This window comes from Eptesicus fuscus, chromosome 6, assembly GCF_027574615.1.
Source record: "Eptesicus fuscus isolate TK198812 chromosome 6, DD_ASM_mEF_20220401, whole genome shotgun sequence".
Taxonomy (NCBI): Eukaryota; Metazoa; Chordata; class Mammalia; order Chiroptera; family Vespertilionidae; genus Eptesicus; species Eptesicus fuscus.
Window position 1 is genome coordinate 79,882,976 of NC_072478.1, and position 26,161 is coordinate 79,909,136.

A 26,161-nucleotide genomic window follows, 5' to 3' on the forward strand; every position below is an offset into this window, starting at 1 on the left:
TTAAAAATTATTTTAATCCTATATTTCTTTCTAAATAATAACAATACTAACTTGTATTATTTTTCCTCTGAATTTGCCGTAACGTAAGTCGTAAGTGTCACTTTCAAGGCCGGCGCTAGACTTTTTGCCGCCACTATAAAATATAAATAATACGAGTACTGTCTGCTAAATTCAAGAAAACTTATGTATTTATGAAATAAATAAATTACCTAAATTATGTGAATAGCTGATTTGTAATGACATCACTTGTTTAACTAGCTTACTAGAACGCAATACAATGTGTATTGTCTGAGAGACAGTTACAAAATGTTTTCGTCGTTGCCAATCCCAAAAAATGCCATTGTTCATTAAGTCCAAACAGTGGTGGTCGAATTCTAACAACTGATCAACAATGCGAACTTTGATAAGCAGTTCTCGATAATCAGTTCTCAACAATTATTTGTTATTATTAAAGTTTAACATTATAAAATTAACAAAAATAATATAAAACTCATATCCTGGCTAAATAGCCACATGGCGGCCGAAAACCGTATATTTCCTTCCCGTTCTCCCACCGTTCCCTAGCTTGTCGTGCATTCTTTCCAAAAATCGGGACTTTTTTAAAACACCGCGGTACGCGGGACAAATTGTTAAAAATCGGGACTGTCCCGCCAAAAGCGGGATGTCTCATCACCTTACCCTTGGGGGATGTCAGAGAGCTGGTTTCAGCCCGATTCCCACAGGCCAGGCCAAGGGACCCCACCGGTGCACGTGCACCAGGCCTCTAGTTATTAATAACGAACTACAACGTCCACTAATAACTAATTACTATAATCACGTATTCATTTCCCTTACACGCCTTGCGCACAGGCGCACCATTTCTCTCCACTAATACTACCAGCGAATTGCCACGTCATTAGACTTGGACTGACTTGTGTGGTATGTGCAACAGGAAATACTTAACTTTCAGAGAACAAGAAAAATAGGCTTATTTGTGTTACACTTATTAATTTGTGCAGTTATTCAGTGTCTGGTAAGTTAATGTTCAATAAAAATATTAATTTTTTTTAAATGTTCTTATTTTAGCCCTGGCCGCTTTAGCTCAGTGGATAGAGCATCGGCCTGCGGACTGAAGGGTCCCAGGTTCGATTCTGGTCAAGGGCACATGCCCGGGTTGCGGGCTTGATCCCTTTGTGGGGCGTGCAGGAGGCAGCCGATCAATGATTCTCACTCATCATTGATGTTTCTACTGGCATCTCCCTCTCCCTTCCTCTCTGAAATCAATAAAAACATATTTTTTAAAAATGTTTATGTTAATAATTATTTATTTCAGCCCTTTGTATTCAGCATGTCTCTATTGAAATAAACCTGCCGAGACCGGTTTGGCTCAGTGGATAGAGCGTCGGCCTGTGGACTCAAGGGTCCCGGGTTCGATTCCGGTCAGGGGCATGTGCCTTGGTTTCGGGCACATCCCCAGTAGGGGGTGTGCAGGAGGCAGCTGATCGATGTTTCTAACTCTCTATTCCTCTCTGTAAAAAATCAATAAAATATATTTTAAAAAAAAGAAAGAAACCTACGTTTCTATGAAAATTGAAGCTTTTGTTTTTTTGCGGCCCACATAAACTTAAACCTTATTTGGCCCGTGTTAGCCTTTGAGTTTGACACACTTGCTCTAGAACTTCACCTCTAACCACTGCCTCTACATCAGCAGTTCTCAACCTGTGGGTCGCGACCCCTTTGGGAGTCAAACGACCCTTTCACAGGGGTCGCCTAAGACAGCCTGCATATCAGATATTTACATTATGATTCAGAACAGTAGCAAAATTACAGTTATGAAGTAGCAACAAAAATAATTTTATGGTTGGGGGTCACCACAACATGAGGAACTGTATTAAAGGGTCGCGGCATTAGGAAGGTTGAGAACCACTGCTCTACATGTATACTCTAGGCTTGATTACTACTGTTATGCCCAGAATTCGGGGTCCCCAAGAAAAACTACCAGGGAACCAAACGAGTCCGATGCTAAAGCAAAGAGTCTGTATTCAAGCTAGCTTGAGCTCACTCCCACACGCACACACACCGGCGCAGCGGCGAGGTGGGGGGAGAGAGAGAGAGAGAGAGAGAGAGAGAGAGAGAGAGAGAGAACAAAGTCTTAAAAAGGGGGTCCAAAGCAGTGGGCGGGGGGGGGAACATTCGTGGCCCCGTTGATTGGTCAGGGGGCAGGGTCAGGGGTCTAGTTACACGGGGATACTGTGCAGCTTGCCTAATTTGGACTGAGTCTACTTCTCTACATTCCTATTGGCAAGTTTATGCAACTGTTATATTATCGCGGTTTTCTAAGAAAAAGGAGTCATATACATAGTTACACAGGATGGAGGGTACAGTACATTTTGTGCTGTCCTGCTCTGTCCTTTCACTACTACAAAATTCCTTCAGTACTCAGATATCAACTCATCAGGAAGCCTAGTATATCCAGCTTCAGGCCAGGTTGTGTCTCATCTGAGCTCCCACAACCCTCTGACATTTCCTAGTTGTACTATATACTATCTTCTATTTTGTTCTTCCTCCTTGTTAGTCTCCTAAAGTGGGAACCCTACATTATCCCCAATGCTTAGTTTAGTGCCTGGGACAGAGAAGACATTAGCAAATATATTTATTGAATGAAGTCAGGTTTCCATCACACCCATGCCCTCATGTGACTACAGGCAGCCACAAACACCAAGCACAGACACAGACACCCACTTCACACAGGTTAACCCCCAACCCTGTCCCAGGTCCAATATACTCACACCCAGTGAGGTCACTGAGGGGTTTTTATTTGTACTTACTTTGCTATAAAGTGTTGCTGAGGTAGAGCCAACTGTCCAAAGCTGGCAAGGAACACAGGGACCCAGGGAAAGGAGAGCCAGGGTCCTGGGATGTGGTGCAGGGCCTCTCAGTTATCCATATAAACAATTAATAAATTGGGCAATAAATACAGGGTGCACAAGGTTGGAGGGACAGGCAGAGAAGGTTCCAAAGGGTGAGAGGCTACATGTCCCTGGGGAATGAAGGGGCAGAGTTGGGCATGGACCCAGAGCCTCATTACCCCGGTCCTCCTAGATCAATTTAGGACATATGGAGCAGAGAGGGTTTCAGTCGAAAGGCATCAAGAAAAGAGAAGATGCCCCGCTTTCGAGGGGCAGCCCCTGCACCTCCAACCCCTCCTTTGAGTAGGGGGAGAGGCAGGGGACCTCCTGGGGAGTCCACAGAGCTGGTCCGCTTGAGTCGCAGGCGGGCACGGGCCTGGGCACCCCAGGCCTTGCCTCGAGATGCAGAAGCCACAAGACACTTCTGGTACTGAACCTAGGGAGAACGGGTACGTGAGGATCCAGCTCTTTTCTGTCTCGGACTCCCTGAGAGCTTCTGCAGGGCAGGGGACTGGCCAAGGTTTCAGTCTGATATAAGGCTTGTTGTAGTCCACCACATCTACAGCATTCCCAGGTAGCTCAAGAACAAAAACATAGCCCTAGCTGGTTTGGCTCAGTGGATAGAGCGTCAGCCTGCGGACTGAAGGGTCCCGGGTTCGATTCCAGCCAAGGGCACATGCCCGGGTTGTGGGCTCGATCCCCAGTGGGGCGGGGGGGGGGGGTGTGCAGGAGGCAGCCAATCAATGATTCTCATCATTGATGTTTCTGTCTCTCTCTCCCTCTTCCTTCCTCTCTGAAATCAATAAATATATATATTTTTTAAAAGAACAAAAACATAACACTTGACATTTACTGAGCACTTAAGGGGGCTGGACACTGTGCTAAATGCTTTGTATAATGTAACAATCTAATTATTTACCAGGTGTTATTATCCTCATTTTACAAATGAGGAAATTGAGATTTTGAGAGAATGCATGACTTGCCCGAGGTCACCTAGCCAAAAAATGGTAGAATTAAGATTCAAATCTAGTCTGTCTGACTGCAGACCTGTGCTCTTAATCTCTCTCTCCCTCTCCTCTCTCTCTCTCTCTCTCTCTCTCTCTCTGGAGTAGACTAGCCCCTAGCAGAGTGGATTCCCTAGTCAAGGAGGTCTTCCAACTCAAACTCCATTCCCCATGCAGCTGCCCCAATCTTCTCTCATTTGAATTCAGTAGGGTCCTCAATGGTCTTCCTACTTCTTGTGTCTTCCAAATCTTTCACCTACACTATAGCTTAAGGGGTCTTCCTAATCTGCAAACCTGATTTCACTGTCCTGCTCAAAACTTTTCAATGGCTCAGAATGCCTCCGGGCAAAATGAACTCATCACCCTGACCTGTAAGTTCTTCCATGTCCTGGTTTCTGCCATTTTTTTCTGCCCCCATCTGTCACTCCATCCCACCTAGCACTCCAGATACACTAGAGTCTCTCAGATACACTACCTAACATCTCTCACCTTCACAGCTGGAGTTCCCTGTACTTGGCACGCCTTCTGTCCTACTCCTCCGCACCTAGCTAACTTCTTCCTTGGACCTTCGCCTCTCCACTTCCTATCGCCTCTTACAGGTAGACTTCTTGAGCCCCTGAACGGTCCTTCTCCTCCATTATCCTGTAGTGTACAACTTCTTTCTGGTCTGTCTCTGCTTTAACCTAAGGCCATGCATGCCCTCTATACCACTGAATTACCAGGGTCAGGTACGGTCCCTGCAGGCATTCATATATTTGTTGAGTGAGTGAGTAAACTGAAGAGTGGGAGCATTCCGTACTTAAATGCCCACAGATATCAGGAAGTAACCTAAATGAAAAAAAAGGAAAGACAATGCCCAACTGATAGGGCACAGCCCCTACACAATTCCAGCCCAATGTTGAAATGTATGCATGTGGACCCAGTGTTAGAGATTCTGATAGTTTAAGAAAAACAGGAATAGCAATTATTGTGTGAAATGTCCTGGCAACTCATTAAAATTTATTCAAAAGAGCATGAGGGCCAAATAAAATACTAAGAATCATGGTCAACCCTGGTATCAAGGGTTTGTGATTTCTGGAAAGGCTGCCAATCTTGAGCCCCAATCACCAGTAAAGAGCAGCTGCAGGGCCACCCCACCCACCCTCCCACCCCTAACTCACCATGCAAGCAGCCTGCACAGCTTCGGAGAGTCCCCCCGCATGGGGCTGGCACCAGAAGGCTGCGCACTGGAAGCTCTGACGGCCCAGGTCAGCAATGAGGCCAAAGGTGTGCGGGTCGCGGCCGACACCAATGAAGGTCACAAGGCGCACAGGGCACTGCCATAGTGGCTCCTCCTCGGCATCAGCCTCTGCCTGCCCACCAGGCCTAGTCACTAGAGGGCTCGGCACAGGTGGGCCCACTGAGCTCTTTCCAAGAGCAAGCAATAATACCCAGCATCCCTGCCCACCCTTCCACAGCCCCCAACTTCACCTTCTGGTACCTGAATGGGATGTGCAGTCATGAAAGAGTCAGACACACTGAGCGTGGCGGGGACCCAGGCATCCCGGTCCCCTCGGGTGGTGAGGATGCCAATGGCCTCGTTCAGCACATCCATTCCTGGGGGGGACATACCCACTATGCTGTCTCCCAGACATAAGAAGGAAGGAATTTGCAGGGAGTGTCTAGGCCCCTCTCACTGTCTTGGAATTCAGAGAGATGAAAAGAGAATACCTGGGACTGGGCTTAGAATCCTGAGTTGGGAAAGGTAGTACATCCGGGCTCTACGGGGCCATGGAAGCACGCTGAGAAACTGGCAGATCCCACCTCACCCACCTTCCCCTTGCCATAGCAGCCCACCACCCCCTCCAGCCTGCTCAGTCCTCACCCATGGCTTTGGTGACTGGCAGGGTCCCCATATACAGTGCCTGGTACTTCTGAGCAGCTTGGCTCACCGCATCCAGCAGCTCCGCTGAAATACACACAGCATGTTGGCCTGCATGCTCTGTCAACAACCCCTCGCCCCACCCTTCTGAGAGAGCTGGAGCTAGCAGAAGATGGGAGAAAAGACCATGGCTGTGCCTCCAATTCAGGGCTTGGATTCTTGGAGCCAGAAGTCCCATATCTCCAAGGAAGTACTAAGTAACCAGGACCCCCTCCCATCTTTCACTAAAATAGTCTGTTGCTGCAACACAGGACCTCCCTCCCCATACCTTGCCTCGGCAGATCTTCAGGGGAGATGGTGTCTAGGGAACAACAAGGGGAGTCACCACTGACCCCTACTCGCTCTGACAAGATCTGAAACAAAATGCAGCTAGCTTGAGGCACAGGGAGAAGGGAATTGAGGTAAGGGAATCAATACCACCCTGCCCCAACCACCCTGGCAGCTTCAGACCCAGCTCCGTCCCACATTCTCTACCCCACTCCCGGCCCTTACCTGAGCACAGAGCCCATGTAGGGCACTGGCAATGGCCTTGGCAGGGACATCACAGCGAAACACATGGCACTTGAGCATACAGCTGTCTTTGTCACCCGCCACAAAAGCGAAGTCCCTGGCAGGTCAGAGATGGGGCTGGGGTAGAGACTGGGTAGGGGCAGTCTGCAGAGGCTAGAAAGTCAGGCAAGGGATATGGGAAGGACGGACAGGGAAGTCAGGGCTGGGGCTCAAGGCACCTGGCTGTCACTCACCTATCACTGTTCCGGAAGCATGTGGGAGCACAGGAGAGAATCAGCTCAGCCTCTCAGGCTCTCCCCCATCTGTCCCTGCTGAGCGGGGCCCACCCTCCCCAACCAGGGCTGCACAGGCAGGGAAGGCAGAGCTTGGATCCATGTCAGAGGATCTGTGTCCAAGGATTTAAGTACAAGGGATCAGCATCCGTGGGGAACACAGCCTGCAGTATGTGGAAGGAGCAACTTTCACTTGAGGGAATGTTGGGGTCCTCACCGGCCCTTGGAGCTGCCCACACCCCATACACGGATGTGCACCAGAGGCTGGCAGTGGATCAGGCTGTGGTCCAGGGGATTCACCAGGCTCATGGCATCCTTCTTCAGGATCATTAGCATGTTCTGGCCCTGCCAAGGACAGAGGGCAGCACAGAGCTCAGATGAAGGTGGTTGCCATGGGGAACAGACAATTCAGAGACAACCACCTCTACTGGACCCTGAGCTGAATCCCTGAAGGGCTGGCTAGCTCACCTCGCCCCAGGCACCCGCTGGGGGCTGGCTCCGGCTGCGGGTCTGGGCCAGCTGCTGGATGCAGTTACTGACTGCAATACTGCTCTTCCCTGGTACCAGGTCCTCTTCGGGTACCTCTACCCAGCCCAGAGAGCGGACTGCAAAGCACTGACAGGGTAGGAGGAAGGACAGAAGGGCCCCGAGTGAGTAGAGGCGGGGTAGGGTAAAAGATGCCGCAGGCTGCACACATACCAACCCTCTGATACCCCCTCCCTTGATCATCTCTGCTCAGCCCAATCCCACCCCTGACCTCTCCCTTGGGGCCTCCCCCAATGCCATGGGCTGGCCCTCAGGCCCAAGTCACTACCTTAGCCCCTGGTTCCATGCTCTGGATGTAGGATTCCTCACCATACCAGGACAGAGAGTTACTGGAACAGAGCAGAGCTGGTAAGGGACCACACTTCCTACAGAAGGGACACGTGAGGCACAGACTACTTGATAGGCAAAAGGTGTGGGATACGACCCAGAATATAAAGTCCCAAATATAAAACCAGAGCAGGGACGGCCCAGGACATATTAAACAAATGTAGTAACATAAAGAGTATGGCTTAGAATCTGAGGGAAAATTCAGGGCACAGGACATAGAATAAAAGTTGTAAACATCGAGCAGGGTTCAAAATGTGAACCAGAGCTCCAAATGGGGACAAGAGACCCTAGAACAGGACAGGAATCTCCATGGACAGATCCCAGGACAGTGCCCAAGGTCTAGAACATGGTACGTCAGGATGCAGAATACGGAAAAGAACATGTGGCAAAAGACAGAGCTTGGAACTAGACCAAAAACTCAAAATACTGAGTCAAAACATGAGTCAGAGTTCAGAACCTGGGCTGGAAAGCAGACTGTAGATCCAGCTGCATCTCTGAGTGCCATGGAACCCCCAGCCTTTCATTTGGCCTGGCCTGGCCTATCCCTGTTACCTCCGGTCCAGTGAGCTCTCCAGGCTGGAGAAGGATCTCCCCTTGGGGGGCCGAAGTCCCCAAATCCCTTCCGTCCTCTGCAGAGAGGGGGCTAAGTCAGTGCAGCAGCAGGCTAGGTCCACACATGGGCTCAGGCCCCCTCCTCACACTCCACCTACCGTGCCTGGGTCCTCTGCATCTCCTGGCTCCCAGGTTGGGCGCTGCCACTGGGTACTACCGCTTGGTACGTGCCAATAGTAAGTACCTGCAGCATCGTGGATCTTTCTCCAGCCAGGGGGCAGGCCTGGCTCTCCCTCCAGACTCTGGTCCCCCCACAAGTCATCTACAGGAACACGGAATTAGGAGGGGGAACACAGGATTGGAGAAGGAGGGCATCTTTATGGCTTCAGAATAACACCTTGTCAACCCTTATGCTGGAGGTCCAGGCAGACGGTTCAGGCTCCCAATCTTGGATATTATTACAGTGCAAAGATCAGGGTTCATTTGCACCCTGGTTCTCACCCCAGGACGTGCCCTCCTCCCTGTGTTTGAGCCTTGGGGTAGCCCTTCACCTTCCCCCTTCCCCTCTCAATTCCCGGTCCTCCCTCCCATCGGACCCCTCCGTGCACACCATCGCAGTTGACCAGAATTATGGCCAGCATGTAATCCTTGCCCAGCATAGCCCCGACCGCGTCCCCGCCGGCCTCTGCCGGCCTGCACTCTCAGCCCAGCTCGACCTCTGGAGCTGCTGCGCCGACAAGCCCAGCCTCTCTGCGCCGGAGTCAGCCGGGCCGGCGGACGCCACACAAATACGGGGCGGGGCAGGGGCCGTCCCGGTGTTGAAATATGACCGGAGGAGCAGCGCCGCTCGCCGAGAGGTGGCGCACGTCAACAGGCGTCAGGATCCCCAAGTGGATGCGCGCTTTGGTGTGGGGACGGGGGAGGAGCGCCGAGGCCAGCGCACCAGCCGACACCACACGCAACGATGAGCTCATCCAGCCGCGGATGACCCACCAGGCGAAAGTGCGCCGGGCGCTCGCGCGCACCGGTGAGAGCGTCGCGCCCAGGTCGTGTGCGCGCGCACGCGCAGCTGAGAACCGAGAGGAGGAGTCACGTGGGAGTATCTGTGGGCAGAAGACCACCGGAGCTCGGCTGCCAAGAAAGCGTCTCCAGCCCTGCTGGCGTGGCTCAGGGTTGAGCGTGGACCTGCGAACCAGGAGGTTACCCTCGGATTCCTGGTCAGAGCACATGCCGGGGTTGCAGACTGGATCCCTAGTGTGGGGACTGTGGGAGGCAGCCAATCAATGATTCTCTCTCATCGTTGATGTTTCTATCTCTCTCTTCCTCTCTGAAATAAATAAATATATTTCTGTATACATTTTTTTAAAAAAATTTTTAAGAAAGCGCCTCCAACCTTTCAAAAAAAATTTGTCCCGGAAGTGCCTCCGCCCTCAGTAATGATGGGCACTTGGTTTGAGGGGGCGGGGCTGCGCCTGCGCAACAAGCTCCACGGGGGAAGATGGCGGATGACAAGGTGAGTGACCGTGGGGGTGCTCTACAGTCGGGGTGGTATTCACACGGTTTTAGTCCTGGGGAAAGACAACGCATGGTGGGGATGCCCCTTGCTTTCTCTGCGGGTGGACTTTTGCTCACGTCGGCGGCCTCAACAGTGAGGAGTAGATTGGCGGAGCACTACAGGAGGCAGACAGAGCTGAGGAACCTCCAGGTTTCCCCTCTGGGGTCCATCTCAGTACCTAGTTTCTCACATTCAAGCCCTTCCACTCTGACACACTCCTGACTGCTTCATTCCCTAGCCCTGGGAATTTCCCCTCCCAGAGACACCTTGTTTCAAATTCATACTGACACACACTCATTCAAACACTCACTGGCGCACACACACACTGAAGTTCATACTTTATGCAGTCAAAATCACTCAGTTCCTGTCTTACAGACAGCCGTTTCCCGCGCGAGCATGCATAGGCACACATTCAGTTATGGGTGGCCTTGGGTGGGGATGGGGGAGAAGTCCGGGCAGAAACCAGGTTTACCTCCAAATTGTCCAGGGAGCTGCCTTGGACCATTGTTTACCTTTGATCTGAAAGCTCAGCACCACTCACACATTTACTAAGTACTTGCTAGTCCCTGCATTAGGACTTGGGACTCAGTAGACGTAGACGAGACAGACTGGTCTCCACTTCCACGTAAATTATAGTCAAGTCATTAGCATTTTCCTGATTGATCTAATTGAAGGTCCCCTGGCTGCCCTTCCCGCCTTCCCCACACACTGCTTGCTATATGAAGTTCTGTAAGTTACTGGTGCACATCACATCTGTCACCCCCTTCCTGGCCCCAGTGTGAATTCTATCATTTTCAATGCCCTTTTTTCCTTTACCGATGTCATCTCAGGAAGGTATTAATGTGAAGAGGTTTCACAGGCTCTACCCATCCCACCTCCTCCCCAGCCTCTGATAGACTTGAGCAGGGGATGGGGCTAGGTCAGTCTGCTGGAGCCAGTCTCTCCCTTTCCGTAGGACTCTTTGCCCAAGCTTAAGGACCTGGCCTTTCTCAAGAACCAGCTAGAGCGCCTTCAGCAGCGTGTGGAAGACGAAGTCAGAAGTGGTGTGGGCCAGGTAACACTGCATCTGACGCCACCCCCTTTAGGCTTCACTGCCCAATATGCTTTTGAATGGGTGGTAGAGATTTATTCAGCAAATGGTTATTGAGGGCCTGTTCTCTGTGACTTCAAGGAAAGTTTCCCTGAGAAAATGGCACTTGATCTGGGATCTTAAATAGGAGTTAACTAGGTGAAGGGGGAGGAGGGAACATTCCAGGAAGATGGAAAAACGTATTCAGTGTTCTTGTGGTGGGAAGTAGCATGGTGAACATGGAGGTGAAAGCAGTTCAGTTTGGCCGCAGTAGTGGGAGAGCATGCCGGGAAATGAGAAGCAAGCAGGGTCAGATTCTTCTGTGGCCTTGTGGCAGTAGGGTTCTGTGTTTGGAGCCTCCTAGCCCCAGGGTTCTGAGATTATGTGAGCAGAACTCCTAGGTTATTTTTCTGCCTCCAGAACCTTGAGAAAATCTTTGGAGAGAAGACTACAACTTTCCCGAGTAAGAAGGAGCAGGGGATGGGGATGCTCTCAGCCCAGATCGAGTAGCTCCTGGTTAGAGAAGGGGAGAACCTACTGAGTTTCCTCCTGAATCTTCTTCCACAGGATGGCTCGCTCTTGTCCTCCCCATTCCTCAAAGGCTTCCTGGCTGGCTATGTGGTGGCCAAACTGAGGGCATCAGCGGTATTGGGCTTTGCTGTGGGCACCTGCACTGGCATTTATGCAGCTCAGGCATATGCTGTGCCCAATGTGGAGAAGACAATAAGGGACTACCTGCGGTCGCTGCGAAAAGGGCCCGACTAGCTCTGGATCCTGTGGGGGAGGCAGGATGAGAAGCTGGGGCCTGCAGGTGGAGGCCTTTCGACCACAGACACCATATCTGGCTTCCCTGGCTGTCACCCAATTGCCGTCTCCAAGTTTCCTGCCACCTTCATCCTTGTTTCCCTTCCTGCAGAGGGTGGATAGTGGCTCATCAGCCAGCACCCTCGATACCTCCTTCCCTCCCTGACCCCATGGGACTGATCCCAAGACTGTGGCTTCTGAGGCCACCAGACCCTTTCCCACCCTGAGTGTGGAGTTTGCAGCTGACGATGTACCACGGCTCCTGCCTCCTGGGAGCCAACTCCGTATCTTGATTCTCCTCAAACGTGTCACAATCCTCACTGCCCCTTGTTAGTTACACAGGCCACCCAGGGTCTGGTGTGGGCATGAGTGTAGAGGACGGGGGAGTGCCAGGCCTGGGCCGTCCCAGCCAGGCCCGCTGGACCTTGATGCTACTCCTGTCCACTGCCATGTATGGTGCCCACGCACCATTGTTGGCACTGTGCCATGTGGATGGCCGAGTGCCCTTCCGACCCTCCTCAGCTGTGCTGCTGACCGAGCTGACCAAGCTACTCTTGTGCGCCTTCTCCCTCCTAGTAGGCTGGCAAGCATGGCCCCGGGGGGGCCCGCCCTGGCGCCAGGCTGCCCCCTTTGCACTACCAGCCTTGCTCTATGGCGCCAACAATAACCTGGTGATCTATCTTCAACGATACATGGACCCCAGCACCTACCAGGTCCTGAGCAATCTCAAGATTGGAAGCACGGCCCTGTTCTACTGCCTCTGCCTCCGGCGCCGCCTCTCTGCACGCCAGGGCTTAGCACTGCTGCTGCTGATGGCAGCGGGGGCCTGCTACGCAGCTGGTGGCCTCCAGGACCCTGGGAACACCCTCCCCGGGTCCCCTCCAGCAGCTAAGGCTGGCCCCATGCCCCTGCATATCACTCCACTAGGACTGCTGCTCCTCATCCTGTACTGCCTCATCTCGGGCTTGTCCTCTGTGTACACAGAGCTGCTCATGAAGCGACAGCGGCTGCCCCTGGCACTTCAGAACCTCTTCCTTTACACGTTTGGTGTGCTCCTGAATCTAGGTCTGCATGCAGGTGGCGGCCCCGGCCCAGGCCTCCTGGAGGGCTTCTCAGGATGGGCAGCGCTCGTGGTGCTCAGCCAGGCACTAAATGGACTGCTCATGTCGGCTGTCATGAAGCACGGCAGCAGCATCACACGCCTCTTTGTGGTGTCCTGCTCACTGGTGGTCAACGCCGTGCTCTCAGCAGCTCTGCTGCGGCTGCAGCTCCCAGCTGCCTTCTTCCTGGCCACACTGCTCATTGGCCTGGCTGTGCACCTGTACTATGGTAGCCACTAGCCCCTGACCACTTCCACCTTGACTCCTGACCCTGGAGATTGGGCGTTACCATCAGAGCCACCTCCTAGCTCCCTTTCCCTCAGCAGCCCTGTAACAAGTGCCTTGTGAGAAAAGCTGGGGAAGTGAGAGCAACCAGAAGGGTGGATGAAGGTATACCCCTGAGAGACTTGTGGAGTGGGTTTGGTTACGGAAACTGGAAACTCTTAAACATCACCCTCCCTCCCCGCCCCCAAGTTCTTCCAGACTAGGGAATTATGGGAGCATCAATTCCTAGACCTGAGAAATGACCCCATCTCTGATGGAACAGGTTCCCTGTCTTACCCTGCATGAATTCAGTTGCCCCCTTCCCCACCCCTGTCCTACAGGAAAGCCCAATTGCCACAGATTCCACACCCATCACCTTGGCCATTCTGCTGAGCTCCCGTAGCTCCAGGATCGCCTGGAGACAGTGCTATCCCTGCTCCCTCCACAGTGCTGCTCTCCACACCCAGCCTTTGTTCTGGAAACCCCAGAGGGGCTGGGGCTTGGCTCATCTCAGGAAATGTTTCCCCTGGGCTCTGGCTTATACTCCTGATCTCTCTACGCACCCAAAGAGCCTCTTGCAGCCCAATGCCCCCTCTACAGCTCCTAGGAGTTACCGTTCTAGGTCCGTCCCCTGCCTAGCAGTGTCCCACCTCCCAACAGCCACAGAAGCTCTGCACAGAGTGTCCTGGGACCAGCACAGGGAAACTTGTTTAGTTCAATCAATGTCAGACTGCATAAGCAATAAAATAAGGTCTTAATAAAGCATTCTGGAGTGTAGGCGATTCCTACAATCAATCATGATTGTCTTGTGTCTTCTGTGTTGCATAGCTCCTCTCAAACAATTTCATTCCCCTGGTGCCCTTAGTATCTTAATCCTGGGGTAACAAAGACTAGGAGAAGAGGCTGTTTTCTCCTTCACTGTTGCCAGAAGCATAATTTCCTCTGAGGGTTCCATGGAGCCAAGACTGTTCTCCGTCACAGAACTTTTGAAACTTTCCTGAAGCATGAAACGGGTGCTGGGGAATTTGGAAGCATCTTGGGAATAGAAGACACTAGGCCCAACAGGACAAACTAGACTCTTAAGCCAGAGAACTCTTCAGGACTCAATGTGGTTATGATTCTTGTTTCCTCTGGAGCCCTCACTGATACTCCTGCCTGTCATCTGATCTCATGGCCGGAGGAATGTCAGGCCCTGCTACCATGGAAGAATACCTGGTAAACTTGTTTTTAAAAAGTCCCAGACAGCTGAAACCGGGTTGGCTCAGTGGATAGAGCGTCGGTCTGCGGACTGAAGGTTCCCAGGTTCGATTCCGGTCAAGGGCATATTACCTTGGTTGTGGGTACATCCCCAGTAGAGGGTGTGCAGGAGGCAGCTGATCCATGTTTCTCTCTCATCGATGTTTCTAACTCTCCCTCTCTGTAAAAAAAATCAATAAAATATATTTTTAAAAAAAAGTCCCAGACATATTGAAGCAGAATCTTAGTGAGTGGGGTTAGGGAATCTTCTTTTTTTCCTTTTTAAAAAAATTTTTTTTTAATTGATTTCAGAGAGGAAGGGAGAGGGAGAGAGATAGAAACATCAATGATGAGAATCATTGATTGATCGCCTGCATGCCCCACACTGGGGCTCGAACCTACAACTCAGGCATATGCCCTGACCGGGAATTGAACTGTGACCTCCTGGTTCATAGGTTGGTGCTCAACCACTGAGCCATACCAACTGGGCTTTTTTTTTTTTTTTTTTTTTTTTAAGCAGCTTCCTAGGTGACTGATGCACTGCAGTTTGTGAACACTGCTATCTGCTGTGTAGAGCTATAGCAAACTAGACCTGAATTTGAACGCTGTCACTTACTAGCTGACTATCCTTGGGCATATATTTAACCTCTCCTAGCTTTAGTTGCCTTAGCTCAGAAATGGGGTCAATGGTACCTTACAATTATTTTGGGTAGTAGAAAAGGCTAAATGAAATAATGGATATTAGGTGGTTAGCTGGGACTGGTACAATGAAACCTGGTTAGTGATGGTATTAATTATAATGAAGGTTAGCTTGGTTATTGTGTTCCAACTTCCTCTTCCTTCTTTAAGACCCTTAAGAATAAGGAGGGCCCTAGCCGGTTTGGCTTCATGGATAGAGCATCAGCCTGCGGACTAAAGAGTCCCGGGTTTGAGTCCAGTCAAGGGTAGTCAGGTTGCAGGCTCAAGCCCTGGCCCTGGTCAGGGCACGCGCAGGAGGCAACCAATGGATGTGTCTCTCACATAGATGTTTCTCTCAACCTCCCTTCCATTCTCTAAAAATCAATGGAAAAATATCCTTGGGTGAGGATTAACAACAAAGAGTAAGGAGAGAGGGTCCTGGCTGGGTAGCTCCATTGATTAGAGCATTGTCTTGATATGCCAAGATTGCAGGTTCAATTCCCGGTCAGGACACATACAAGAATCAATCAATGAGTGCATAAATAAGTGGAACAACAAATTGCTGTTTCTCTCTCCCCACCCCACCCCCGTCCCCTTGCTTCATCTCTGTCTAATATCAGTAAATAATTTAAAAAGAAAGAAAAGGAGAGAGGAAACTGCTCCTGAAGGATTCCTGATCACCATATTTCTCCCCAGGGCAAGGATCCAGCATGACTGCCCCAGCCTAGTCTGCAACCTGCCGGAGCTCCTGGTTCTGTGCAGCCAGGTTTATGGTGTCTTGCAGGATGCCAGCCAGCAGGCTGCCGTGGTGACGCTCTGTGGCCATGGTCTGTTCCTCCCATAGTTCCCGCCAGACTTGGAACACCTGTGCCCAGATTCAGAGATGTCTGTCAGTTAGCCAGCATGGTGACCAGCTCAAGGCCTGTCCTCTGTCCCTACTAACCTGTAACACGTGGCATGTCCGTGCTCGGGTGGCCTGCACATGCAGGTCATAGAGGCTATCAGGTCCTGCTCCGCAGTGGCCCGCTCTGCCGAAGGCCTCCAGCTGGAGCCTCAGCACTGTCTGCTCCCGGTGCCACTGCTGTCTCTTCTTGGAGGCCTTAAGTGTAACACAGTCAGCCTTTCGGATCCACATCCCGTTCACGGATTCAACCAACCCCGGATTGAAAAAATATATTTTTTTAATGTTCCATTATTGCTGATGTTGTACTATGTAGTTAGGCCCACAGTGGCTGCGTGTCTGAACTGAATATGTACAAAGTTCTTTTTCTTGTCACTATTCCTTAAACAATACAGTATAACAACTATTTACATAACATTTACATTGTGTTAAGTATTATAAGTAATCTAAAGATGATTTAAAGTATATAGGAGGATATGTGTAGGTTACATGCAAACACTGTGCCATTTTATATAAGGGATTTGAGCACCCGTGAATTTTGGTATCTGTGGAAGTCTTAGAACCAATCCTCTATGGATACCAAGGGACAACTTACTTTTTCTTGAGAGCCACCTGTGTGCCTGCTCTGTCCTACACACTTCATGTGTATGATCTCATTTTATCCAAGGACAACCCTATGAGGTAGTGTCATTTTACAGATTTGAAAACTGGATCAGAGGGGTGATTTAACGCCCAGATTCACATGGCTAGTGAGGGGCAAAGCTGAGATGACACGCCTTTCTACAGTTCACCATCACCCTGGGGTAAAGTCGAAATTCAGAAGCATGTCACATGCCTTGCCTCTGACCATGCACCTGCCAGGCTCCAGCCAGACTGATGGTTTGCAATACCCAGAACCCATTTTGCCATTGTTTGGCTCTGGACCTTTCTTCATACAGTATTGTCCTCTCTTAGAACATGTGTTTCTCCACCCCACACCCCATGCACATAAATGTTGTTGGTTTTTTTTTAATTTTTTAAAAATATATTTTATTGATTTTTTACAGAGAGGAAGAGAGAGGGATAGAGAGTCAGAAACATCGATGAGAGAGAAACATCGATCAGCTGCCTCTTGCACACCCCCTACTGGGGATGTGCCCGCAACCAAGGTATATGCCCTTGACTGGAATGGAACCTGGGACCCTTGAGTCCACAGGCCGACGCTCTATCCACTGAGCCAAACCGGTTTCGGCTAAATGTTGTTTCTTAATTTGTTCCAATAAGTTATATTTACTGAGTGCCTCTATGTGATGAGCACAGACTGCCCCTGTGGGGCTCAGAGTCTAGTGAATCCCCCTGGCTGATTTACTTGTCCTTTAATTCTCAGCTTGGGTGCCATCATCTCTGATCCACTCCAGCCTGGGTCAGGTACACCTCTTTGTTCCCACAAGCCCCTACTCCCCTCATCACAGCACTTAGCACCAAGAATTGCCTCATCTATCCCCCACAAAACTCTGAGGAGAGAGGGTATGGCCCAGTCTGTTGTGATTGACACCGGATCTCAGCGCACCAGCATAGTGCCTGGCCCAATTAGAAGACTCAAATCCCCTACATGACCCTCCTTACCTCTTCCCCAGCCCCCAGGACTTTGACCTGGTCTCCTGCCTCCTCCTGTTCCAAATGCTTCAGTTCCTCTTGGATCTAAATTTGGTGCTGTGCTTGCTGTCTCTGCCTCCAGGCCTGGGCCAGGAAGAACTGCAGGGCCACATCTGGGGCCTGTCGGGCCTTCGTGGCATCAATCCGGGCTCAGCCAGAAGCCATTGCCAGGGCTTCTCCCAGAACTACATCCCAGACTTTGCCCTGGAAGAGCCTGTAGTCTGGACAGAGATTTGGAGGCCATGGCGGGGGGGGGGGGGGGGGGGGGGAGAATCACTTCTTTTTAGTCTCCGTTTTCCTCATCCATAACATGAAGCTGATTAAAGTTATAGAGATTATGAAATGGGATAAGGTACCCAAAGCACTGAGCAGTGACAGGCACTGCTCAGTAAATGGGAGCTTACAGGCTTAATTCCAAGGCCCGGGGCTGTAAAAACAAGTTGTAAGTAATCATAAAAAGGGAAAAAGAAAAACAGGAAAAGCTGACGGGCAGCCTTCCAGCCACCCTGTGACAAATCGTGGGAGAGAGCGCCCCCTTCTGCACAAGAGCGAGCATGCATCCGGAGAGTCTAAGGACTTGGCACTTGCACCTGCGCTGCCTTTGATTCTCCCATCACTTCCCTTCTGTGAGCCTCAGTTTGCTCACCTGAAAATGGGGACCAATATCCTCTCTGCTTGAAATACTTCTGTGGTTTCCTTTTGACCTTCAAGATAAAGTCCAAACATCTCAATAGATTTACAAAGTCCTGTATGACCTAGCCCCTATTTCCCTCTCCAGCCCTCTCTCCTGACTCTATGCCTCAAACTCTATTCTCAAAATATTGAGCTGCTTGCAGTCCCCTAACAGATCAAGCACTCATTTACCTCTGAGACTTTTCTTGTTATTTTCTCTGCCTGGAATGTTCTTCACTCATTGCTGACCACCTCCGCCAGGAGTCAACTTCCCCTGAAGTCTTCCTTCCCTTTCTTGCCAAGACTAATTTAGACGCCCCATAGAACCCTATGCTGATAAGCCCTTTAGAGAACTGATATGGTGTTGTAATCATTTCTCTCCGGCAGATTGTAAACTCCATGAGGACCCGGATTTCCTAGGGCCTACATGACCAGCACATGGTGAGTGGTCAATAAATGTTTGGGAATCAATAAATTAATAAGGCCCATCCCGTGTGACTCAGTGGTTAAGTGTCAACCAATGAACCAAGAGGCCACAGTTCAATTCCTGGCCGGGGCATATGTCTGGGTTTGATTCCCATTGTAGGGCATGCAGGAGGCAGCCGACCAATGATTCTCTCTCGTCATTGATGTCTGTATCTCTCTCCCTTCCTTCCTCCCTGAAATCAATAAAAATATATTTAAAAAATAAATTAATGAGTAAAGGAAGAGCCCCCTCGTAGTGCTATGTAAACAGAGGGAAGGAAGCCAGACAGACATCAGTGTGGCTCCTAAGATGTCGGATCAAAAGATATACCTGTGGTTCTGGGAGCACCACAGCCTCAGCTTTAACCCCTGTGAGCATGCGGCTTCCTGGGTGCCGGCTCCAGGCTTTTACCACCTCAGAAGAGATGGTTCAAGGTGGGCTCTGGCCACTGCTGGCCCAGGCACCTTCAGAGCTCACCTTGCTCACCTGCAACTCCCACGGGGCCCTGCCCCGCTGGCTGAGCCCACCATCTATCAGGGGGTCCCCAAGGAGGCCAGAACGCAGGCTCTTCAGGCCAGCCCGGCGGGCTTGGGCCTCTTCTGCTGCATCCCACAGGGTGGGCTTCACCTGTTTTACCTGCATCCTCCTTCTTGCAGCCCCCAAGAGAGCAGCCCAGAACAAGCTTAGGGAGCTACCTAGTAAGAGGAGACTCAGAGTGAATCACTCCTTCCTCTGGACTCCAAAGCATACTGCCTATAATACTTGGAATTTTCATTAGTTGTGCTATTCATAAAAGCAGCTAATACCTAAAAACAGCTAATACCTATCAGGCTTTTAGGCTTTTTACATGTGCCTGACGTCACTGTGCTAAGCTTTCTGTGGGTGCCTCTTTTTATCCACACAACACTCCAATGAGGCAACAACTCTAAAATTTTATGCTGCCCCCCCCCCCCCCCCCCCCCCCCCGCCAGTTTCTAGACAAAGCAAGTAAGGCTCAGAGACATCAAGCAACTTCCTGGTGGCTGGCAAAGCTGGAAGTCAAGCCCAGGTCTGTCTGACACTAAAGTCTGTGCCCTTAGTCATGATACTCACTGCTGTATCCTCGAGGGTGTGAACTGCCCAACTTACCTTCCAGTTCCACAGGGCCTCGCACAGCGGGAGGTCTGGGAATGTGTTGGCCAGATGAATGTATGTTTGTTGATTTCAGAGACAGTCAAGGGGCCTGAGTTTTGTAGGGTTTGCGTGTTTTTTTTAAAATAGGGTATTTTTAAAAAATATATTTTATTGATTTTTTTACAGAGAGGAAGGGAGAAGGGCTAGAGAGTTAGAAACATCGATGAGAGAGAAACATCAATCAGCTGCCTCCTGCACACCCCCTACTGGGGATGTGCCCGCAACCAAGGTACATGCCCTTGACCGGAATGGAACCTGGGACCCTTGAGTCCGCAGGCCGACGCTCTATCCACTGAGCCAAACCGGTTAGAGGGGGGGGGGGGGGGGGGGGTTGTGTGTGTTTTTTTAATGGGTACCTTTCCTCCTGTGAGTGACCCAACACAGACAATCTTCCCTGATCCTCCCTTTCCTCGTCTGTAAATTAGATCTGCCTCATGGGGTTTTAGTAAGAACCGAAGGTACTAGTCAGTGCTTGGTAAACTGTTGAAGGCCTCTGAAGGATGAGGGGTTGCTTTTACTATCGGCCCTGCCTCTTCAGACTTCTGCAGGCCGGCCACCCTGGGACCTATCTGAATCCTGTCCCTTCCAGAGATTCAGACTCCCTCTGGGCTAGTGTTGGGGCTTTAGCTGGTTGGGTGAGAGGGTGGAGCAGGCCTAAGGCCAGATCTCAGAGCTTCCCAAAGAACCCCACACTCTCCCTCCCCACACCCCCAGGCCACCTTGAGGGTCCAAGCGAAGAAGAATGCTGGTGTAGTTGCTTCCTTCCAGGAGTCATGAGACAATCCAGGGCAGAGAGCCCGCCACCTCCTCTTCAACAACCTTACCAGCCAACACCTGCAGCAGGGGGCAGTCTCTGCCAGAGGGCAGAAGGAAGAAAGCCATCCACGGGTGGATGGAGAAAGAAACTATCCCAAATCACACTCTGATGGAAAGTTTGACTATTGCCAGTAACTTTTGTGCACCAACAGACAGATTTGCAACCTTGTGTAGATGTTAATTTTATTATTATTTAATTACACAAATAATATACTTTCAGTAAAAAAAAAAATGTTCAATTTTCTATCTGACTATGCACTTGTATTCAGAATATATAAAGAGCTCTTACACCTCAGTAAGAAAGAGACAAATAACCCAACCTTTAAATGGCAAAGCAAGATAATATCAACAAAAATGTCAGAATAGAGAACTCTGGGGGTCAGTCTCTCCCCAGAAACATCTGGCAAAAATGGCCAAAATCAACCTTGCTAGAACTCTGGTTGATAGTCAAAGATTTATAGCAACCAAGTGAATGCTTATCCAGGAGAAAGGCAACTTAAATATGGTAAGAAATTTTTGTGGCATCTTAACTTACCTAGCCCCAACCTCCTCCCCAGCACAGAGGTGGGCTTGTAGACAACAGCCCACATTTCTGGTGGGGGTGCCTGTTTCTGGAGGGAGCAGAGCCGATTTTGTTCCCAAGGAAGTGTGTTTGTCTGTTTGGACTGGTGGCGCTTTCCCCCAAAGGTCTGACAAAAGGGGCTTCCCTTTGTTTCTCTTATCTTGGAACTCTTTCAGGGCAGAGCAGTTACACCAAACATAAAACGTTTTTAAAACATATCCCCTCCCCCAAAACATTGAAAGATGAAAGAACAAGTAAAAATAATCGTTGAGGTAAACAATAGATACATGGAAAGATTCAAAAGAAAAGTTGGGGAGCCCTAGCTGGTTTGGCTCAGTGGATAGAGCGTCGGCCTGGGGACTGAGGGGTCCCGGGTTTGATTCCGGCCAGGGGCACATGGGTTGTGGGCTTGATCCCCAGTAGGGGGTGTGCAGGAGGCAGCCAGTCGGTGATTCTCTCTCATCATTGATATTTCTCTCTCTCTCTCTCTCTCCCCCTCTCCCTTCCTCTCTGAAATCAATAAAAAATAAGCTTTTTTTAAAAAAAAAAAAGAAAAAGAAAAGTTGGGGAGTGAGATTTGGGGGATCTTTAAAAAGTTCCCATGTGTACTGGGGAACCTAGAAAGCCATGCAGGTGCCCAGGGCAGGATGCATGCTCAAAAAAGCCCTGAAAAGACCCTACATTTTCACCTCTGGCTGACTTTTAGGCTCAGTAAAAGCAGGAAGTGAGGCTAAGGCGGAACTACAAATGGCTTGACTAAGCATAGAAGGAGTGACCCAACACAGAGACAATCTGTAGAAACCTAGGGAATTTTTTTTCTTTTCCTTGTCCTCCTTCCAACCCTACCCCTCCTCCTCCTCCTCCTCCACCTCCTCCTCCTTCTTCCTTTTTCTTTCTCTCTTTATTTCTTTTTTTTTTTCTTCAGTTGTCATTGTTGCTGCTGCTGCTGTTTTTTGTCCCAGGAATTTAAGGAATTATGTCAGGTCACTGGCTCACCACTAAGATTAGAATGGAGACTTCAGTAACCACAAAGAATACCGTCTTTGCAAAAGTTGTCTAGAAAAGTAACTAAGCAAACAGATGGCTCCATCCCAAAACAAGCAACAATGCGTACCCTGGAGAGGAGGGTGAATCTGGATTTTAGAGTCACTACATCACCATAATCAAAATATCAGAGCACTAAGGGGAAGGATGGAGACTTAAGAGACCAACATAATGAAGAATACCATCTTTAAAAACAATACTCAGATTGGCCAGTCTCCAACAGAAAAAGTATAAGATATGCAAATAAACAAGAAAATATGGCTCATTCGTAGGGAAAACATTGGAATTAACAGGAACTATCCCTGAGGAAGCAAGGACATTAAATCCACTAGGCAAAGACTTTAATTCAACTATCTTACATATGCTCAGGAAACTAAAGAAAATGATGTCTCAGTGAATAGAAAATATCAATAGAAGGAGAGCAATTGTTATTTTTAAAAATAGAAATTCTAGAGCTGAAAAGTACAATAACAAATTAAAAATCCACTAGAGGGCAGATTTGAGCAGGCACAAGAAAGAATCTCATCCAACTTAAAGATAGGTCAAATTATCCAGTCTGAGGAGCAGAAAGAAAAAACAATGAAGGAAAATAAGTCTAATAAACTTGCGAGATGCCATCAAGTATACAAATATATGCATAATGGGATCCCAGAGCAAGAAGAAAGGGGCAGAAAGAATATTTGAAGAAATACTGCTCAAAAATTCCCCCAATCTTATGAAAGACATGATGAATCTATACATCCAAGAAGCTCAAAAAATTCCAAGGAGGAAAAACTCCAAGAGATCCACACCAAGACATGTTACAATCGAACTGTCAAAAGCCAGACTCAGAGAGAGTCTTGAAAACAGCAAGAGAGAAGCAATTTGTTATGTACAATAGATCCTCAATAAAATTAAAAACAAATTCCTCATCAAAAACTATAGAGGCCAGAAGGCAATAAGGTGACATGTTTAAAGTGCTGAAAGAAAGAAAAAAAGGTGTCAACTAAGAATTCTATATCTGGCAACAACTATCCTTCAAAAATGTAAGAAAAATTAAGATATTCCCAGATATCTTAGCAAAAACTAAGGGAGTTCATGGCTAAAGAGAGTCGTTTGGCCTGTTGGAGGTGAGGAAAGGAGAAGACTCAGATGCTGCCCTGGACCTTGACATTCATCTTTCAGTCACCCCAACCCCCTATCCCCACAACTGTCAGTCTTACAGGGCTCCTGGAAGCTGTAAGATCCTCAAGGCCCCTCGCCATACACTCTGAGTCCCAGAACCCTTAGGAGGGTCAGGCCCTGGGTGGGACATAGTGACATTAAGCAGAGAGCAGGCCCTGTGGAGGAGAGGCTAGGATCAGGCCAAATGTCTAAGAGGTAGGAGGTGACAGGTACCCTCTTGTCCTCACCTGCCTTCACCCACTGTGGCCCGCAAATACAGTTCTGAGGCAGCTCTTGAGTCAGACACCTCCACCTCATGGGCATCTTCCACCACCCTGGAGGAAGGGGAGGCTGAGCTCACTCTTAGGCACCAGAGTTCCCCAGAACCTCTGCCTGAGGATCCCATGGGGCTCCCAAGAGCCTGTAAGAATCATCCCCAAGGCTCCAAGCTCAGTATATCCCCTAAAAGCCTCTCATCTTCTTGACCTTATTTTTTGTCCTGTCATCTGCCCGGTGAGGCAAACAGGGTAGTTGGGATTGCTCTCATTGTACAGATGGAGAAACTGAAGTTCTGCTCAGAGAGATGCTTGAATCACCCAGAATAATAATGGTTGAGCTGAAGAGGTATAAGTGGATGGGTGAGAGGAGTGAGAGGAATGGGGATATGGGATGAAGGGAAAAGGGTGAGATGGAGTCCTGGGAGCAAACTCAAGCCCTGTAAGCATGACCCCAAGCTCAGAGATTCTCTCCTCTGGGGTGGCAGTGGGGGGAAAACCTCCAAGGGTCTGGTTTGGAGGTGTCAGCCCTGCCTTAAGACAAACATTCTTGGACCCTGTTGGGCCCTGGTCACTCACAAGCCCAGAGGGGCCACATCCAGCACCGACAGGTTCTCTGTCCCTGGAGAGGGCAGGTCCTGAGTCCTCCCGCTAAGGCTGAGCTGGGATCACACAAACACATCAGGTGTTACTAACCGAGCCTTTCCCCAGCCTTCGGCTCACGTGATCCTCATGCTGGAGCTCTGTGGGCCAAGGAAGGCACCAAAATTTAGCCATTTCAGGCAGGAAAAAGGAGACCCCAGAAAGGTAAGTCTACACTGGTGAGCAGCAGAATGGAGCTAGACCCAAACTCTTCTGACTGCCCTCCAGGCTCAGGCTCTTTCTGCATCATCACCATGGCCTTGGCTCCCCAGGTCTCCCTTTCCTCCAGGGTCTCACCTGCACCAGGTTAAGAGTACTAAGCACAGGGTCAGAGCTCCCAAGAGGCAGAGCTTCCTCAAACAGCATCTGCAGCAGCTAAAGTGGAAAAAAGGGGGTTCAATGGCGATTGAGAAAGGGATTGACCAAGAAACATCTTTCAAGATTTCCTGAGGATGAAGTCTGTTGCGCCCTGTGCTTGGTGTTGAGGAAACGGTGTCCAGGACAGAAAAAGGCCCACGCCTCACAGTTCACAGCAAGCTAAACAACTGAGCAGACATTTTCAATGGGGCCTGCTGTTTGCTAAGGCGGGGCCCATGAGGTTCTGAGGCAGCTATTTTGATTTGGGGCACTTTGATGAAGTCCCAAAAGAACCCAAGAACTTTCAAGTTTATTATCATTATTAGTATTATCAAGAACTGGGAAAATTAGACCTCCCTGGATATTTGATCTTTGCACACCACTCCTTCCTGTCCCTCACCCCATCGGCCCCAGCCTCCTACCTTCTCTAACCTGTCAACAGCTGGATAAATTGACCCTGGCCAAACATCCTGTGAGGGCTCTACAGGGGCCTCAAGGAGGGATACCTAGTTCAGCCGTGGTGGGGAAAGGAAGGTTCTTAAAGGTGCCCTAGAGGAAGCAACCCCCCAGCCTCCTATACCTGTGGCTCCTCTGGGACTCACCTGAGGCACAAGCCGGGGTGCCTCTGTTTCCCAGCCCCAAAGCAGCAGGGCCACATTGTATCCTTGACCAACAGAGCCCAGTGTGCGCTGGACTCGTGCTAGCAGCTCCTCCTCTGCCTCCTGCAGGGGGACACAGGCACAGCCTGGCCTGAGCAAAGGGCTCTGGAAGCACTCAGCACCCTGGGCTTCAGGGGCCTGAGGGCTCCCACCCTGCTCCCATCGCCCTACCAGACCCCCTACCTGAGCAGCATCAGAGCCCAGGACTCTGTCAAAGGTGATGCATTGTTCCTGTGGGCAGAGCTGGGGTCAGGATTGTTCCTTCCTTCTTCCCCTGCCCCACCCATAGTTTATCCCTTCTCCACCTGTGTCTTCAGAGTCCCGGGCTGAAGCAGGCGGATGCTGTTGGGCCCCTCCAGAAGGACTGTGGGGTGACAGGTCTCTTCAGGGCCTAAGAAAGGTGGACTTCATATCAACTCTCATGAGGGAAACTGAGCTCCCAGGACTCCCGAGTCCTGCCCTCAACCTTTGCCTCAGTTTCCTTTCCTGAGATGGTCTAGCCCTCTCCCTCTCCCAAGAGGCTCCCCCAAGCTGCACTACCTCTGATAATGAGTGTGTGGTTTCTTACCAGACTCTCTCCCCTGCTCCACTTCCACCACCACGGTGAGCATGGCCTGTGGGTTGTCAGTGAGGGCTGCAGGGGCTGAACTGCCTAGGCCCCAACCAGCCCCTGCGCTCACTGCCTCTCCGTACTCCATGGCTTCCATGCCTCTCAGATTCCCCTCAATAATTCATTTCTGATATGAGGATCTCTGGGCAAGGCCTCTAAATAATAACTTATCAAAGGATGTGACAGTCCCCTCTTTTCTGAGTTAGAACATTGCATAGGATTCTTCTTTTTTCCTCTTACAAAAAAATGTTCAACATATCTGTGTAGAGAATAATATAGTGAACCTCCAAGCCCCCAGCTTCAGCAGTTATCAACTAATGACCAGTTTTATTCCTTCCCTCTCTTTTCCTCGCCACCCCCAAAATTCTCTATTAAACCATTATACCCCCAAAGGATTCTTTTGAAGCAAATCCCAGGCATCTTATTATTTCATCCATAGCTATTTCAGTATATATTTATAGAAGGTCATCACCCCTTTAA

At 49.9% G+C, this 26,161-nt stretch overlaps 4 protein-coding genes across 4 annotated transcripts; 2 read left to right on the top strand and 2 right to left on the bottom strand.

Moving 5' to 3' along the window:
• Nucleotides 1-2,701: 2,701 nt before the first annotated feature.
• On the bottom strand, nt 2,702-8,761 carry APBB3 (amyloid beta precursor protein binding family B member 3). The gene is made up of 12 exons (XM_008141355.3): nt 8,631-8,761; nt 8,179-8,342; nt 8,021-8,097; nt 7,410-7,470; nt 7,064-7,210; nt 6,813-6,940; nt 6,306-6,420; nt 6,082-6,166; nt 5,757-5,840; nt 5,373-5,488; nt 5,053-5,244; nt 2,702-3,324 (listed from the first exon to the last, which is right to left on the bottom strand). Exons 1-12 carry the CDS (start codon nt 8,677-8,679, stop codon nt 3,088-3,090), a joined length of 1,455 nt encoding a protein of 484 aa, XP_008139577.2. The 5' UTR covers nt 8,680-8,761; the 3' UTR covers nt 2,702-3,087.
• A 742-nt stretch (nt 8,762-9,503) lies between these two features.
• SLC35A4 (solute carrier family 35 member A4) lies at nt 9,504-11,417 on the top strand. Its single transcript, XM_028144958.2, has 3 exons — nt 9,504-9,533; nt 10,531-10,629; nt 11,212-11,417. The coding sequence occupies exons 1-3, from the start codon at nt 9,519-9,521 to the stop codon at nt 11,407-11,409; spliced, it is 312 nt and encodes a 103-aa protein (XP_028000759.1). The 5' UTR covers nt 9,504-9,518; the 3' UTR covers nt 11,410-11,417.
• Nucleotides 11,418-11,813: 396 nt separating this feature from the next.
• LOC103289850 (probable UDP-sugar transporter protein SLC35A4) lies at nt 11,814-20,548 on the top strand. Its single transcript, XM_054717944.1, has 3 exons — nt 11,814-14,027; nt 18,322-18,375; nt 20,288-20,548. The coding sequence occupies exon 1, from the start codon at nt 11,814-11,816 to the stop codon at nt 12,786-12,788; it is 975 nt and encodes a 324-aa protein (XP_054573919.1). The 3' UTR covers nt 12,789-14,027; nt 18,322-18,375; nt 20,288-20,548.
• Nucleotides 17,663-25,778, bottom strand: LOC103289839 (uncharacterized). The gene is given in 10 exon segments (XM_054716743.1): nt 17,663-17,689; nt 18,731-18,814; nt 18,887-19,095; nt 20,293-20,426; nt 23,387-23,473; nt 23,993-24,075; nt 24,353-24,430; nt 25,015-25,134; nt 25,377-25,462; nt 25,640-25,778. Coding segments are annotated over 10 exon segments (1,047 nt in total).
• Nucleotides 25,779-26,161: the final 383 nt, after the last annotated feature.

What these genes read in the sequence shown, in the direction of transcription:
- APBB3 (XM_008141355.3), bottom strand. Translation starts at nt 8,679, where the DNA reads ATGCTGGGCAAGGATTACATGCTGGCCATAATTCTGGTCAACTGCGAT. An exon ending in GCCAGTCACCAAAGCCATGG is followed by an intron (nt 5,489 to 5,756) that starts GTGAGGACTGAG and finishes TGTCCCCCCCAG; the next exon opens with GAATGGATGTGCTGAACGAG. An exon ending in CTGTGCAGGCTGCTTGCATG is followed by an intron (nt 3,325 to 5,052) that starts GTGAGTTAGGGG and finishes CGTTCTCCCTAG; the next exon opens with GTTCAGTACCAGAAGTGTCT.
- SLC35A4 (XM_028144958.2), top strand. An exon ending in TCAGAAGTGGTGTGGGCCAG is followed by an intron (nt 10,630 to 11,211) that starts GTAACACTGCAT and finishes CTTCTTCCACAG; the next exon opens with GATGGCTCGCTCTTGTCCTC.
- LOC103289850 (XM_054717944.1), top strand. Translation starts at nt 11,814, where the DNA reads ATGAGTGTAGAGGACGGGGGAGTGCCAGGCCTGGGCCGTCCCAGCCAG.